The following is a 17,782-nucleotide window of genomic DNA, read 5'->3' on the forward strand; positions in this document are numbered from 1 at the left end:
AAAAATAAATTTCGTACAAATTTGATATAAATTTGATACATCTACAATAGCATATAAACTAAAAATAAATTTATACAACTATTTATATAATATACAACTTATTTATAACTTATCTACAACTTTCATACATACTAAAAATAAATTTCATACAACTAATTATATAATATACACTTATTTACATCTTATCTAAAACTTATCGACAACTTTCATACATTATTTTTACCAGTTAAAATATATCTACAACATCATACAATTTAAATACAAATTTTATATAAATTTTATACATTATGTCTTTTGTATATTTTGCATCTGATTTGTATATATTTTGTATGTGGTGTGTGCTTCTTACTCTCTAAAATTTCAATCAAAACTCTCTTTTAATACAATTTTGATACATATCAATAACTTTATGTAAAAATATAGTATTGATAACGATAATACAAATTTTATACAACGATTCATATATTATACAACTATTTTTCAACTTTCATACAACATTCAAATTAAAAAAAATATATATAACTACAACTAAATACAATTATATTATAACTTTACTACAATTTCGTAAGTATATTGTATATCATGTGTTCTTCTCCTTCGTCTTCGAGTTTCAATTTGAAATTCAGCCAAAATCAAGTCTAATCTTCACTAAATACCCTCAAAATTGAGATATAAACTCCAAACAATATTCCCAATTACTTACAACAACACCCAATCCAAACAAATAATAGTTTTTAAAAACCCAAATTCGAATTCAAAACTTTAAAACTTTTTAATGGCTACCAATGGCGGAGAGTCAAACACCTTCAAAATTTATTGATTGAACATTTCAATTTGAACACCATTTGTACAATATGAAAGGAAACTGCTAAGTTAAAACTCTATAATAAAACGATTGAAAACCATTGATAAATTCCATTAAAAATATATACAACATGAAAGGATAAAAAATAGAGAACATCAGAGAAAGAAAAATTGGAGAAAGAACAGAGAATGAGAGATTGAGAGAAAGAGAGAGGCGGAGAGAGAGAGCGCGCATGAGGGAGAGAGAATAAGGATGAGGAATAATTAATTCCTTATTCAATTCCTAATATAAAGGGATACTCATTTAATTCATAAAATGTATATAATTGGTAAATTGTATATGCATATGTAATTAAATTGAAACTTGAGTAGGGAGGGTAATAAAGTTTCAAATAATGTATAGGAAGGTACACTTCTAAGGCCATTCTTGCAAATCACCCTAGAGTGTCTAGCCTGATGTACTTGTTCAAGATCTACTCTTGGATGCCCATTGTTATCCATATACGGAACAGCCAATATTGGTTTAGGCCTCATTGTGGGCAGTATTTCTGGCCCTATTTTTTTGATAAATTTAGCAAGGGCACGACAACAGGAAAGGAAGGCATTGCTTTTGTTAGTCAAAGTAGGGATACTGATTAGCATTGGTAGAATTGAGTGTCAATTTATAAAGTTATATATAATATGTTACGTTTTTTTTTTGGGTGTAAATATAATATGTTATGTTAATTGGCTACCTTAAGAAATTTAAGCAATCTTTGTGGCCGTTGAAGAACATGTATGTTGTCACACCTCCTTTTTCCTGAGAGAAAAGGAGAGTTTTTCCAATTGAAGTGACATTAATCGAAATGCAATTATTTATTTATTTCAGAGTCGTCACTTGGGATAATTTATGGTGTCCCAAGTCACCAGCTTATTTTAAAATCCCAAATCGAGGAAATTTGACTCTGTTTTAAAGTCTGCGAAACCAGAATACCGGGTAAGGAATTCTGTTAACCCGGGAGAAGGTGTTAGACATTCCCGAATTTCGTAATTTTAGCACGGTCTTTTTAATCATACCTATCTGAGTTAATCGTTTAATTACGTATTTTAGAACCTATGTGCATTTATCCTTTATCGCTTTTAATTACTTGGTTTATCTAAAGGATTATCTTAATACAAATTACACGTACGTATACCCGTTTAATTCGATGTGTCAAAAATTATGTCATGCGTACGTGTACACAACTCACGACATTTGGTTTATTTAAGAAAAATAGTCAAAGTCGCGCGAACGCGTACCTTGGATTTATTTGAAAATTGAGATCATATCACGCGAACATGTATGCAACCACGATAGTAGTTTAAAATCCGCGCCTAAAAGCATTTCTACGAGTATTTGATTAAGGCATTTTATTTACTAAGAGTGTTTGACCATGATCACGCGAATAATGTACCTTGTTTTATTTTGGTATCACAACGATGTCACACATGCGTGTACATAATTGTAATATTTAATTTAATTTAATTATGAGTACCTAAAGTCATGCCTACGTTTCTAATACTATGTCGTATATCTAGGTATAAAGGTTCAACACTAATGTTACATATTTGTTTGTATTTAATAGGACAGCTTATCTACAAACTGTCTATCAGGCCCAGATTTTTTAGAAGTTTGAGGCCTGATAAGGACTGAGTCCAAATAGACTCTGGCCCATGAATATATTGTCTATTGTTTGGACCATACTACTGAATTAATTGGAAAAGAATTTGGGTCTGTTTGAGTCCAATTGGACTCAGACCCAATTAAGCATCTAATCAGTTAAACACATTTGATTCAGAGGGTTGGGCCTAGTAATAAGTCTGAATGTCTCTGGCCCAATGCATATTTATTTGAATGAGTTTGAATTTAACATTGGTAATGACATATGTAAAATTTACCTATATTTTGTTTATACTTTAAAGCAGAAGTAAAAAGGGTTTTTGAATAAATCGAAATTTTTGTTAAATTTTGGACAATCTTCCTACTGATTTGCCTAAGTCTTTATTTCGAAATGTTATTTTTTAAAACTCATTTGTATTTGAAAATCTTGAAGTGTAAAGGCCATTGATCAACTCATTTTGTTTAGTAAAAAAGAACACAATTCCATGAGCCCAATTGATTTTGGGCCTGAAAATGTATTATGGTTACCATTTAGCTTACTTGTAAAAATCTGATTTTTTCATGACTTTAAGCTAACAACAATCAAAATTATTTAATTATTTAAAACAGTATGGTAAAGTTACTGATCTATTGAACTATCACACCAGAAAATGCAGTAAAACTAAATTATTATATTTTTTGCTAACTGAACAATGATAACCAAGCTGACTATTCTAACAAAATTTTCTAGAAAATAATTTATTTGATACTGCTGCATACGAACATACAAATTTTATAAATGAAAGAAGCCTAAAACAGTGTAAATAACTAAACTTACATGAATTTACACATAACTCTTAAACAACCAACATGATTCATGTAGCACTCAAACAAAATACAGATTCTTGATAACCAGCAAATCACACTCATGATACATCAATATTAATTTTACATTGTTAAGAAAATACAATGACAGCAGCAAGAAAACAAAGCAAAGAGAGAAAATATGTCTCTGAAAACTTGAGTAAGAGCAGCAGCCAAAAAATCTAAACAGGAAAACCCAAAACAACTTCCAATTAAAAATCCAGAAATTCCAGAAAATAGTATGAAACCAGTAGGAGTTCTTGCTAAAAGTGAAAGAAAGAAACTCCAAAAGTAGTGCAGAATCAATGTATTTTTCAGAAAATTTTCTCTACTTTTCAGATCTATATCAGTGTATTTTTTGGTCTAAAAATATATATCCAGGTGTGTGTATAATAAAAAGAAGGAGTGTATTTATAGAGGGAAGGAGTAAAAAGGGATAAGAATTAGGGTACAAAAGAATCTACCAGAATTCCCTATAAATTAGAGAAAATGGCATCCTCTTAACAGAAATGGACAGCTGTCCAATTTCTAGTACCTTCCTTATCTCAGAAAATGGACAAGTGTCCAGATTCTGGATATTTTTGGATCTTATCCCTATTTTCCTACTCAACATTGGGATAGTTATCCCTATTATAGAAAGTTCTAGTACTTTCTGAATTAATTTTAGAATTAGGTTTCCAAAATCAACCCTTAAGGGTCTTGAAATTACCTCAAAACCAGATTGGTTCTGGGACTGGGTCAGGTGACTCCTGGCCTGAAGAGCTTGGGCTCTTAAACTTTTAACAAAGCTATGGGCCTGTCTATTTAGCCAGGCCTAATTTTAACAAAAAAAAAATAAATAATAATAAAATAATAAAGCTATGGGCCTGTCTATTCAGCCAGGACCAATTAATTTAAAAATAAATAATAGGAAATAAAACGCAACAGTAAGAAAAAAAATAAATAATAAAAATAAATAAACTTAACACTAATTAATCTGTTTTAACTAATTAATTTGCAAACAAAATAACAAATGATGTAAAAATTAACAGAATATATTTAAACCCTGATTTTATATATTTTTTAATTAAGTCCGGTTTAATTAGTTTATTAATTATAACGGGGTATAACTATCAATGATAATTAAAAAATAAATAAATACAGAAATAAAAAAAAGACAGAATGCGTAAATAACGGAAAATAACAAAATAAAAAATGCGAAAAAAATAACAGAAATAATAAAAAAAAACGAAAATAACAGAAATGAATGAAAATGCGTAAATAATAGAAAAAATAGCAAAAAGCAAAATTAAATGGGTTTAACCGTGAAAAAACCCTCATGCCAAGACTCCCATCTAGGATCTGAGATCTTTGATGGGAGATCTTGATAGGAAATTTTTTTGGCGGCTAGGTAGATTTTAGAGTTTTGAAAATCAGATCTAGTCGGAGAAAAAACCTTCATGCCAAGACCCCTATCTGGGAACTGAGACCCGTGAAAGGAGTTCTTGGCCTGAGGATCTTTAGATGGACTAGGTAGGGTTTTGATAGATCTAGGGTTATTGGTGGAGATTTAGGAATTTGGTTGGTAAGATGAGGTTTAGGAGGATGAGAGGAGAGTATGGGGTGGTTTTAGAGGTCCACCGCCGCCGTAGGCGATTTTCAACGGCGGGGTTAGGGTTTCTAGGATCTAAGATCTAAAATTTATTGATTTTGGTGGGGTTTTTGGGGAATCGGTTGTTATGCTAGGATTCTAGAGGGTGAGGAGAGTGTTTAGGGTAAGTTTGGGTGGCTTTGGAGGTCCACCGCCGCCGTAGGGCAATTTTCGGCGGCAGCGTGGGAAGAGCATATTGGGGTGGCTAGGGTTTGGTTAGAGAGAGGTGAGAGACGGGGGTCGTCTCTAAGGTTAGAGAGAGAGATGTGGGAGTTGGGGGGGGGGGGGGGACGAAATGAGGGGGTAGGGGTCTGTTTGGACATATATATACTTAGGGGGAAGGGAGTTCCGGGTCGTTAGATCTATTGAAGATCAACAACCAGGATTGGTTGGCCCCAAAACGGTGTCGTTTTGTTAGGCGGGAGACTGGGTCGGTTTGGGATATTGGGCTTGGGCGATTTTGGGCTAGATTTTGGGGATTGGGCTGGTTTTTACACTAGCTCAGTCCGATTTTAGGCTAATTAAATCCCATTTTGTTTAGTTAACTTTTAAAATCTATTTAATTTAATCAAATCCTAAATTAAGTGCTAAATTATCTTAATTTATAAAATTAAACCAACTATTTATTTGTATTATTTACATAATTAGTTAATCTTCAATTATTAAAAGAAAAAATTATTAATTTTAACACTAAAACTAAAAATGTCAAAAATAAACCATTTTTGTGATTTTCTTCTAGTATGATCAAATCATGTAATTAAGTGCTAAATTCAATAAAAACCATAATAATGCTATATGATGAGGATTTAAATATTTTTGTTGTTTTCTATGATTTCAACAATGAAAAATGCAACTAAATGCAAATAATTAACAAAAATCCTAAAAATCTAAAAATAAATATGAACAATTTATTTATTCATTTTGTAGGAATATTTTGGTAGGGTAAAAATTACATGCTCACAGCTGCCCCTCTTTGCTCGGAAACACGAAGAGTTTTCGGACAAAGACAAAGTGAGCAGTCATGGACCAATTTTACCCGTTTTGACACTCCATGGGAAGCGTTTTGAAAATGTTTGACTGAACCTTGCTTCAAAGGTTGCCTATATATCCTTGGCTATAAAGGAATCATGTCAGTGTAGTTCTTGGAAGTTTTGTTAGCTGGGACTACCAGAAAACTGTGATTTCACTGTTGTTGTTGCTGTTACTGCTGCTAAACTCCTTATTACACCAAAGTTAAAAAAAATGAAGAAAACTAACTAAGCCTATCAGCTACGAGTTACAAGATTCCTATCTGTAAATTTTTCGAAACTTGGTCTTGAGTCTTGGCTGACTCTTTATGCAGACTCTGATCTGAATCTTGATGCTTGTTAGCTGCAGGTGCTGATTCAATCTTCATCATCTTTTCGGATCAAGATGGGAAATGCAAAACTTGGGACTTCAATCTCGTCTTGAGCAGCCCATATCTTCTCCGCTTTTGTACTTTGGGTTTTTCTTTTTCTTCTTTTCTTTATTCTGGATTGAGACATCTTCTTTTGGTCGTCTCGAACCCAGTACTTTAAGGTATAACCTGCTTAGGAATCAAAACAAATGAACGAAATTTTTTCCCCCAATTTTGTGAGTTATTATAACAAAATTCTATACTACATTATCGAAAGAGATAAAAGACGGGAATGGTGTACCCGAAGTAAATGTAGACTAGGGAGTGGAGAACCTATGTCTAAAAGTAAAATTAACTAGGAATTGGAGACCCTATGTTGGAAAAAATCACCAGGTTATGTTGGTATCAACTAAGGAGTGGGATCCTATATTGGCATCAACTAGGGAGTGGGACCCTATATTGGAAAGTCATCAGGTTATGCTGGCATCAACTAGGGAGTAGGACCCTATGTTGGAAAGTCATCAGGTTATGCTGGCATCAACTAGGGAGTGAGACCATACGTTGGAAAGTCATCAGGTTATACTGGCATCAACTAGGGAGTGGGACCCTATGTTAGAAAGTCATCAAGTTATGCTGGCATCAACTAGGGAGTGGGACCCTACGTTGGAAAGTCATCAGGTTATGCTAGCATCAACTAGGGAGTGAGACCCTATGTTGGAAAAGATGCGGTTGGGGATCAGAGACCGTAGTTTTGAATTATTTTCAACATTTTTTCTTCTTTGCTTCATTTATCTTTCAGAGGATGAGTGAATGTAGGAAAGAATTTTGGAGGAGACTTCCCTTTTGAAGCTGTTGTTATAAGGCTGTTTTCAGCCTTTGCAAGGTTTTTCTTTCGGTTGCCCCTGCTTTTGCGAGGTTGCTTTCGGGTTGCACCTGTTTTCTGTTTTCTTCAACAAAAAATAATTTGTCAGTTTGAAACGTTGGTTGATTTTTGTGGCCTTGATTATTTGGTCACTCGATCTTGGCTCATCTTTTGGATAAAGATTTTGATTGGTTGCTGGTTCTCTAGGGATTGGTTTCATTTCTAACCTTGGAGATCTTTGACTTTTCCAAAATCTTACCAGGACGGTTAATCACGTGGGACTTAACCTTCTTTAACTTTATTTTGCTTTTGTGGCACTTTGACTTTAATCCCTTTCCTTTCGGGAATTCTTGATTTCGAAGCATCAGCTATCACGGCCGGTCGAGGTCGACTCGATGCACCTGCCGAGGCTGGGCGCTTTTTGCATACTAACTTGTATCAAATGAGAACCTTATCGATCGGCCTTGCCATCCTTTCTTTGTCTCAATTTATAATAGAATTAGAACAAAAGGGATTGAAAGAAAAACACACAACGGAATGGATAAATGAATTTAGACAAGAGGTATCCCTTTCGGGGAAAGGAAAGAAGGACTTATCTGGAGGGTACGCGGACTTCAATGAACATGACATGCCTCTTGGACTGGATGCCCGATCTGTGCGGACCGTCCAACTCTCAGAAATCCATCATAGCTTATACCTCAAGATTTGAGAAACCTTGCCCAAGACTGTGTCCATGTTAGTGATCAATTATCCTCTTTTTCGATCAGTGGTGCCCTTTGCGGGTTTTCACTAGCTAACCTCTCTCATTTCTCTTCTCACCATCGCCTTGTAGTGCTCTTTGCTAGTTTTCACTAACGAGACTCTCTCATTTTTAATTTCTCTACTTACCATCGCCTCATGGTGCCCGTGTGGGTTTTCACCGATAAGACTCTCTCATTTTATTTCTCTTATTTGGTCGCATCAAATCCAAGTCACTGTATTCTCCCATTTTGGTCATCTTTACCGATTGGTCGGAAGGACTTGAACATGATTTGGGTAGAAAGAATTTGATCTGAGTTACAACCTTGGAACCTTTCAGGCGAAAGCGCCGCCAAACCGCTATATATTCTGCCCCAGTTTCATCTTCGGGGGAATTTGAATTTTTATTTTGGTGTGACTGAACCTCAGAGTGAGGCTGTCTACGTATCCTTTCGGAATCAAGTCGAACTTAGTTCAAGGAAACATTTTGTTTTTGTTTTGATTGATTGATTTGATTTTTTTTTTTGATAATTGAACTTTCAGGTTCTAAGGAAGGTGATCAAAGAAGAGTAACCGGCTCAAAGGGTTTACAAAAGTTGATAGTGTTTGGGTAGCGAGAATGAAAGCCTTCGTCATCCCAATCGGAGAGTATCAAGACCGCGAAAGGGGTTAAACATAATACCTTTTGACTGCATCTGCATTGACAGCTGTTTCAGGGTCATTTCCTTCAATATCTCCTAAGTACAATGCCCCTTTTGGCAGCAGTTTTCTTATATGTACGGACCTTTCCAATTCGGAGCAAACTTTCCTTTTGCTTTTTCATGATGCGGGAGAATACGTCTTAGAACGAGTTGCCCCACTTCTATGTTTCTAGACCGCAGTTTCTTGTTATAGGCACGGGCTATTCTTTGTTGATACAACTGCCCGTGGCAAACCACGGCCAGCCGCTTCTCATCAATCATAGTTAACTGTTCTAGACGGGTTTTGACCCATTCATCATCCTCGATCTTGGCTTCAACAATGATTCGAAGAGAGGGAATTTCGACTTCCACAGGTATTACGACTTCAGTGCCATAAACCAATAAGTAAGGCGTAGCCCCGATTGATGTGCGCACGATTGTGCGATATCCCAATAATGCGAAAGGCAGCTTCTCATGCCATTGCCTAGAACTTTGGATCATTTTCCTGAGGATCTTCTTGATGTTTTTATTTGCCGCTTCAACAACGCCATTGGCTTTTGGTTGATAAGGGGTAGAATTGCGATGCGTAATTTTAAACTGTTCGCATACCTCCCTCATCAGGTGACTGTTCAAATTTGTAGCATTGTCAGTAATGATAGTCTTTGGAATACCAAAACGACAGATAATGTTGGAATGCACGAAGTCCACCACTACTTTCTTGGTGACAACTTTGAAAGTGACTGCTTCGACCCACTTTGTGAAATAATCAATGGAAACTAGGATGAATCTGTGCCCATTTGAGGCTTTCAGCTCGATCGACCCAATGACATCCATACCCCAAGCAACAAACGGCCAATGTGCTGACATAAGATGCAACTCTGAAGGTGGTGCATGAATCAGGTCACCGTGTATCTGACACTGATGGTACTTCCGGACAAAACTGAAGCAATCCTTTTCCATGGTCATCCAGTAATAACCTGCCAGCAGGATTTTCTTTGCAAGGACATATCCGTTCATGTGGGGCCCGCATACTCCTAAATGCACTTCGTTCATGATCTTTTCAGCTTCTTTGGCATCTACACACCTCAAAAGATTCAGATCTGGAGTTCTTTTGTACAAAACTTCTCCGCTTAAGAAGAAACTGTTGGCAAGCCTTCTAATGGTTCTCGTTTGGTCTCCATTGTCCTGCTCGAGGTATTTATTTATTTTCAAGAACCTTTTGATATCATGGTACCATGGTTGAACATCTGGTTCTACTTCAACTACATTGCAATAACCATGTCTTTCTTGAATTTGAATCTCCAACGGGTCAATATGGACAATGCCCGGATATGGCAGCATTGCAGCTAAGGTTGCTAATGCATCAGCTAACTCGTTGTGGAATCGAGGAATATTCCTGAATTCAACGGATTTGAACAATTTGCTGAGATCTTCCACATGTTGTCTATATGGGATAAGCTTGATATCTCGAGTTTCCCATTCGCCTTGTGCTTGCCGAATGATCAAATCAGAGTCTCCCATGATTAGTAATTCTTCTACATCCATGTCAATTGCCATGTTCATGCCCATGATGCAAGATTCATATTCATCAGTGTTATTCGTACAGAAGAACCGAAGTCGGGCCGTATCCGGATAGTGCTGACCAGTGGAGGAAATCAAAATTGCCCCAATCCCAACACCCTTTGCATTTATAGCTCCATCAAAGAACATTTTCCATGTCTTGGTGTCTTCTGGGATTACCTCAACTGAGTTTACTTCCTCGTATGGGAAATAAGTGTTTAGGGGTTGGTATTTATCATCAACCAGGTTCTCAGCCAAGGCTTGGGCTTTCATAGCTGTACAGGTGACATAGACAATGTCGAACTCTGTAAGCAGGATTTGCCATTTTGCTAGCCTTCCCGTGGGCATTGGTTTTTGGAATATGTATTTTAGAGGGTCCAATCTGGTTATGAGATATGTGGTATAGGCCAACAATTAATGTCTAAGCTTTTGAGAAACCCAGGTTAGGACACAGCAAGTTCTTTCCAGCAAAGTATATTTGGTTTCATAGCCAGTAAACTTCTTGCTCAGATAGTAAATAGCTTGCTCTTTCTTCCCGGTCGCATCATGTTGTCCGAGGACACAACCAAAAGAATTCTCCAGAACTGTTAAGAACAATAACAAAGGTTTTCCAGGATCGGGCGGAACCAACACCGGCGGTTTTGACAAATATTCTTTGATCTTGTCAAAAGCTTCTTGACACTCATCCGTCCATTTAATCGCTGCGTCTTTCTTTAGTAGCTTAAATATGGGCTCACATGTCGTTGTAAGATGAGAGATGAACCTACTGAGGTAATTCAACCTTCCCAGCAAACTCATGACCTCTTTCTTGGTTTTCGGAGGTGGCAAATCTCTGATAGATTTTATCTTTGTTGGATCCAACTCAATACCCCTCCGACTGACTATAAACCCCAAAAGCTTCCCAGATGGAACTCCAAATGCACATTTAGCTGGATTCAATTTCAAATCATACCTGCGAAAATGCTCAAAGAACTTTCTCAAATCCTTCACATGGTCTTCTTGTGTTATGGACTTAATGATCACGTCATCCACATACACCTCAATTTCCTGGTGCATCATGTCGTGGAAAATGGCAGTCATAGCCCTCATGTAAGTTGCCCCAGCGTTCTTCAGACCGAATGGCATGACCTTGTAACAGTAAGTCCCCCATGGTGTGGTGAAAGCTATCTTTTCTGCATCTTCTTCATCCATCAAGACTTGGTGATACCCAGCATAACAATCCACAAAAGACTGTATCTCATGTTTGGCACAATTGTCGACAAGGATGTGGATGTTGGGTAATGGGAAGTTGTCCTTAGGGCTTTCTTTGTTCAAATCCCTATAGTCCACACATACTCGGATCTTCCCGTCCTTCTTTGGTACTAGGACTACATGGCCAACCATGTGCTGTATCGGACTACTCAGATCACACTCGCTTTTAATTGTTTGGCAACCTCTTCTTTAATCTTATCACTGATGTCTGTTTTGAATTTTCTTTGCTTTTGTTGGATAGGTGGACAAATAGAGTAAGTCGGCAACTTGTGTACCACTAGATCGACACTTAGTCCTGGCATATCATCGTAAGACCAGGCAAACACGTCTTTAAATTCAAACAAGAGTTGGATCAATGCATCTCTAGTTTTTTCCTCGGCGTGAATGCTTATCATGGTCTCTCTGATATCTTCTGAACTGCCCAAATTAACTGGCTTGGTTTCATTTAGGTTTGGCTTAGGCTTATTCTCAAATTGTTCCAATTCTCTATTTATTTTCATAAAAGCCTCATCTTCGTCATATTCTGGTTCTTGATTCATTATTTCGGGGTTAGACATCATTTTAGGATCTGGGCATGAAGTCCGCAAGCATGTCATATTATTTAAGTCCGCATTATTAGAACTGAAAAGAGAAAGATAAGAAATATAGCAAAATCAGAAAGAATAATACGAAAAGATTCATAGACGATGAAATATTGATTTCATTTCATTGAATTTTGAATATAGGAGGGTTCACATCGGAATTTAAAAAGATAATAAAACTAAAGACATTCGAGTTACACCCTGAAATAACTCGGAATGCAGAAAAGATGTCAAGACTGAACTACCGGGATTCCCGCCTGACTGAGAATGGAGTAGCCTGCCAGTTTTGCAATTTAGCACTGGGCCCCATGTATTGCACCTCAGCAGTGCTCGAGCCTTTGCCCGGTTGGACCATGTGGACTTCATAGAGAATTTGCCTCATTTCTTCACAAATATCCTCAATTTCATCGGCCGTGAAGGCCTCTTCTTCTTCTTCTTCTTCTTCTATATATCTTGGCTTAAAAAACGATTTGGCGAGGTGCGGGATTGACTGAGGCAAAACCCACCCATCTTTTTTACGTTTATCGACCCATTTTTTGTCGGTATCGGTGGCTTGGAAATCTATACCGAAGAATTTCTTATTGGCAGCCAAGGTGACGGGTTCTGTGATACCCTGTAAGGATACCCCGAGCCCTTTTCTAGGTTTGTACCCATGCTTGATCATTTTGCTGGCGACCATGATTGATGCGCTTGATAAACAAGGTTGAGGGCATGGGGTTCCTTCCTTGCACTGGTCGGCGAGCATAATTTCAAAGGCTTGGTAGATGATGTGCTCGCTTCCGTCTCTTGCCTCGAGGTATGGGACTGACGGGTCCCTGTAGATTGACTGTTCATCTTCTCCATGGACCACTATTTCTTGGTTCTCATGTTCGAACTTGATCATTTGATGGAGAATAGAGGGCATGACTCCTGCTGCATGGATCCATGGTCTTCCTAACAGAAAGTTATAGGAAGTGTCCATGTCCCGAACTTGGAATGTTACTTCAAAATCTATGGGGCCAATGGTTAGGATTAAGTCAATATCCCCTATCGTATCCCTCTTGACACCATCGAAAGCACGCACGCAAACATTGTTTGGTTTGATCCTTTCAGTCCCAGTTTCCATCCTCTGCAATGTTGATAGAGGGCAAATATCGACTCCGGACCCGCCATCTAACATAATTCATCCCTCACACTTAAAAGTCAAGTGAAGGGCCTTTATGTGGGCGGCTCCTTCGGGAGGCAAGTCATTTCGGCTGAAGGAGATTCGGTTGACCTCAAAAAATTGCTCTGCCATTCTTTCTAACTGTTCAACTGTGGTCTCAATTGGAACATACGCCTCATTCAGCGTCTTTAGAAGCACTTTTTGGTGTTCGTTTGAGCTCATCAGTAAAGACAAGAGTGAAACCTGGGAAGGGGCTTTTCTCAGTTCATCAATTACAGCATACTCCGAGGTTTTCATCTTTCGGAAGAATTCCTCCGTTTCTTCAGCAGTTACATGCTTTTTGAGGGGGAAACGCTTCTGCTTGGTTTTGTTCAATTCTTCTGGGTTATGATACTTCCCAGATTGGTTTGTTTCATTCACTTCCCTCTTAACTTCCTTCCCTTTGTATGTGACAATTGTCTGATTGTAGTTCCAATGGATGACAATAGTCTCTTTTATGGGATTTTGTGGCATGCAGCTGATGATTAAAGGCTCATCCAGCCTAGGTGGAATGACTGGCCTCCGTGCCACATAAGTCCCTTTTGGTACATACATTTTTGGCAGATTTGGTGTGGTTTTCCTCTACTCCAATCTCTTGGGAGGGCTTAATATGAGCTGCCCCTTTCTGGGGGCTCTTGGGACGTAGAGAATGGCCTCTTTGGCAGGTGGTGCCCCTGTCTTTGCTTCCCCACCCTTTTCTTCATTTTGGGGAGTGGAATTCATCTTTTTCTCATTCCTAACTTGTTTTTCCACTGCTTTAGGTTTCTTCTCTGAATCAGCAATGGCAATAATTGCTTTTAATGTGTGGTCGAATTCTTTATCTTCACAGATCATCCCGATGACCGGCCCATTGTTGTGGGCTGGTAACGGGTTGTTGGTTACATTGGAGACTTCCTCATCCCTTAGCACTACCCTTTTCTATTCGATCAGGTTCTCGACTGCTCTCTTAAGGGTCCAACAATCTTCAGTGTCATGCCTTTCTGCCCCGGAGTGATAAGCGCACCTGGTACCTGGCCTGTAGGATGGAGATTCTGGGTTTTGTCTGTTCGGCGGTACATGCTGCAACATGCCCATTTGGACTAATTTCGGGAAGAGGCTGGAGTACGACTCACCAATAGGTGTGAAGTCAGCTTTTCTGGGTGGTTCACGGGGACGAGTGTTATATTGGTAATTATTCTGTGGTGGACGAGGATTATACGGAGCTTGGTGAGGAGGGTTGTTTCTTGGAGGTAGAGCTCTGTTCTGATTGTAATGTTGCTGTGGCCGGGTGTATGGTTGAGCATTTATTACTGCATAAGGATGAGTGATCATAGCATAGGCTGCATCCTGGTGGGGGTAATAATGTTGCGGGGCCCTGGAAGGTGGACCAGAATAATCCTGGGGTCGCCGAGAGTTTCTTAAGCTCGAAGCCATCATGGCTCCCTCTTCATTTTTCTTCCGGCTTGCTAAACTTCCCGAGCCGCTCTGAATGGCTTGGGAAGTGGCTCTTAGAGCTGATTGACTTAAGATACGACCTGTTTTTAGGCCGTTTTCTACCATTTCTCCAATTTTAATGGCCTCCGCGAACGGTTTGGCCATTGCAGACATTATGTTTTGGAAATAATCGGCCTCTTGGGCCTGTAAGAAGACACTGACCATCTCGGTCTCATCCATCGGGGGTTTTAACCTGGCCGCTTGTTCACACCATTTGATAGCATATTCTCGGAAGCTTTTCGAGGCTTTCTTTTTGAGGTTGGATAAAGAATTTCTGTCCGGAGCTATGTCCACATTGTATTGGAATTGCCTCACAAAATCCCGGGCCAGGTCATCCCATATGTGCCAATGGGAGATATCTTGGTCTATATACCATTCAGAAGCGATTCCAGTGAGGCTCTCTCCGAAGTAGGCCATTAATAGCTCTTCTTTTCCACCAACGCCCCTCAGCTGGTTACAATATCACTTTAAGTCAGCAATCGGGTCTCCATGCCCGTTATATCATTCAAAATTTGGCATCTTAAAGCCCACAGGTAAATGCACGTGAGGGAACATGCACAGATCAGCATATGACACGTGTTTTTGACCACTCAGGCCTTGTATATTCTTGAGGCTTTGCTCAATGCTTTTCATTTTTCGTACTATCTCTTCTTATTTAGGATTCCTCAAGACTCTATCCTGTTCTACGGGAGATTCAGATTGTGGGTGTTGAGGATAGGAATTTGGGGTAACCCGAGCAGTGTCCAATTGGAACTGAGGATCTTGGAAAGTGAAGGTGGATTGTTCAAAGCTTTGTCGAGGCAGTGTTGGTTGTGCCATACTAGAAGCTGGTGGTGCTGTGAACACGGTAGATGGTATTCCTGAAGATGGTGCCTGGGGGAGAACCTCAGAAGGCATTCTAGTGAAGTTTGTTGACATGGTGGGGAACCCAAATGGCATGAATGGGTTAGCTACTGAGATAGGGACATTGGTAGTTCCTCCCGTCCTTGGGATTAACTCGGGGAAACCAGGGATAGTACTGGGTGGCTCCCTGCCATTGGACCATGCATCCCACATTTCTAACATGCGGCATCTTAACTGCCTATTCTCCTTAGCAGTTGTTGACTCAAGCTATGGGATAACTGATGCAGGGCTCTCTTCGGGCTTAACGATAGGTAAGTGACTCTCCGAGGCCATGTCGATACTTTCTTTAGATCTCGTGAAATAAGGGTGTGAAGCCAGATTACCACCACAAAACCAACCACCTAAAAATAGAACCTGTTCTTTTAAAGCACACACAACAAACCGGTTAGTTTGAGACATTTAACACATAGGGAATCACATATTGGGGATGTAATGCACCTAAACAGTTAAACGTTTTGCTAAGATGTTTTTCAACGGCTACGTGTTTCATCCCAGCTTTATTGTCTCTCTCTCTCTCTCTCTTTGCTTTCTTAATTATTTTCTTTTAGGGTTATGATCGAATCCTACGTGGATTACCTACGTATCATGGAGCCGCATGAATCAGATCATTATGTAGTTTAGGGGATAGATACAAAGTAACAAAGTGCAATTTTTCATTTCATTAATAAATGATATCTCTTTCTTTTGGGTTTTTCATTACAGGGAATTAAAGTACTGACAACAATACAGACTCAAAACAAGCACAAAACAATTTAAAACTCTAGAAAGCAGTAAAGTACAGACTCGAAAACTGGTTAATCAAAAGTACATGAGAGCTTCTACTAGTCTTCTTGGAGCCCGTGGGGCATTAGCTGGTCTTTGCACGGGCCTTCGCGCAATGTCTTCTTGAAGACGGTCCAAGTCATCCATTACTTGGTGGACGAAGGTCATCATAGAAGCGAAAAACATGGACCTAGTCATGTCTTCACACTCGTGACATTTCATCACGACATAGTCAGCTATTTCCTTGATCTTAGTTCTGATGACTCCTTTCTCTTGAAGCAGACGCTCAATCTATTGTGCCCGGGCTTCCAACACTTGTGCACTTGTGTTGTTTTGGTCCTGTAGCTGTTGCATGCTTTCTTCTAGTTGGAATATTAGTGCGTAACAATGCTCGTTTTCTGTTTTGAAACCTTTGGTTTGCTGGACTATCTCATTCCCAAGGGCAAACAACCTTTCCTTTAGAATTGTTATTTCTTTGCCATATTTCTGTCTCAAATGGTGGGCCTGTTCTTCTGCTCCCTTAGCTAGTTTTGTTTGAGCATCTAGCAAATCCTTTTCGATTTTTATCAAGTTAGCTGCATAGTCATGGACCTTCATTCTTAAGTTGTTGATGATCTTTTCATCTCTCTCGCTTCTTACAGGCGTTTTGGCGGCTATCCTCATATTCCGGAGTTGGGCTCGGAGCGCCTCGTTCTCTCGGGTTAACTTTCTCTTTTCACCTTCAGCTACCTGTGCCTGCAAATTATTGTCAAATGCGAGGTTTCTCAATTTTTCCTCCAAGGCATGGATAATGGCTTGATATTTCTTTTCCTTTTCTCCCCAGGCCAACCGTTCTTGGATCTTGTCATCAAAAACTTGAACATGAGGCCTTTTGGCGGGCCTTTTTGGCTCGGGCTCTGGTTCCTCATCAATGCAATTACTTTTCTCAAACCATGCGGCATAGCCCAGATCTACTTCGCCTCTGGCAAGATCGGGCACTTGAGTATCCTCTTTCAAGCATTGGCACCCATTCCATATTTGTTGAATTAAAGCTTCGGGAAGTGGAGCTTCGGGATGTAGCTCAATAACTTGGACACTCAAGTATTCATCCTCAGGTACTACTTGATATCTTCCCAATTGCCTCAGAACCCTTTAGGGTGCATATGGTTGGACACTTCTCAAGCCCATTAATAGTAAGTAATTCCTTGTGGCTGACATATATATAACTTCCCTCACCGGGAGCCATCCTAAAGTCCACTCAATCTGTTTTGCCTTTAAAACTCTCAAGTGGGCGATCCAAGCTTCAACCCCTTCTGGGAAGTTGTAGTCTTTCACTCCTTCTTCATAGCTTTCAATGAAGTTACTCTTGCTTGGACCATAGCTCATAAATTTCGGATGATGGCGAATATGTTCAATTAACCACATTTGTAAAAGAATGTTGCAACCTTCGAAGAATGTCGCCCCCGCCTTACACTGCGTTAGTGCTCGATAGATATCCGCCAATATTAGTGGAGCG

At 39.0% G+C, this 17,782-nt stretch overlaps 1 protein-coding gene across 1 annotated transcript; it reads right to left on the reverse strand.

Moving 5' to 3' along the window:
* Positions 1-7,078: 7,078 nt before the first annotated feature.
* LOC142175321 (uncharacterized) lies at positions 7,079-10,407 on the reverse strand. The gene is made up of 3 exons (XM_075241906.1): positions 10,070-10,407; positions 9,791-9,970; positions 7,079-7,241 (listed from the first exon to the last, which is right to left on the reverse strand). The coding sequence occupies exons 1-3, from the start codon at positions 10,405-10,407 to the stop codon at positions 7,079-7,081; spliced, it is 681 nt and encodes a 226-aa protein (XP_075098007.1).
* Positions 10,408-17,782: the final 7,375 nt, after the last annotated feature.

Source organism: Nicotiana tabacum, chromosome 21, assembly GCF_000715075.1.
Source record: "Nicotiana tabacum cultivar K326 chromosome 21, ASM71507v2, whole genome shotgun sequence".
Lineage (NCBI taxonomy): Eukaryota > Viridiplantae > Streptophyta > Magnoliopsida > Solanales > Solanaceae > Nicotiana > Nicotiana tabacum.

Excerpts from the sequence above, each read along its gene's own strand:
- LOC142175321 (XM_075241906.1), bottom strand. The coding sequence starts at position 10,407 with ATGAAAGCCCAAGCCTTGGCTGAGAACCTGGTTGATGATAAATACCAA. Across the intron at positions 9,971-10,069 it reads GACTCTGATTTGATCATTCG|GAATATTCCTCGATTCCACA; the intron begins GCAAGCACAAGG and ends CGTTGAATTCAG. Across the intron at positions 7,242-9,790 it reads TGGTACCATGATATCAAAAG|AAAACAGAAAACAGGTGCAA; the intron begins GTTCTTGAAAAT and ends TTTTTGTTGAAG.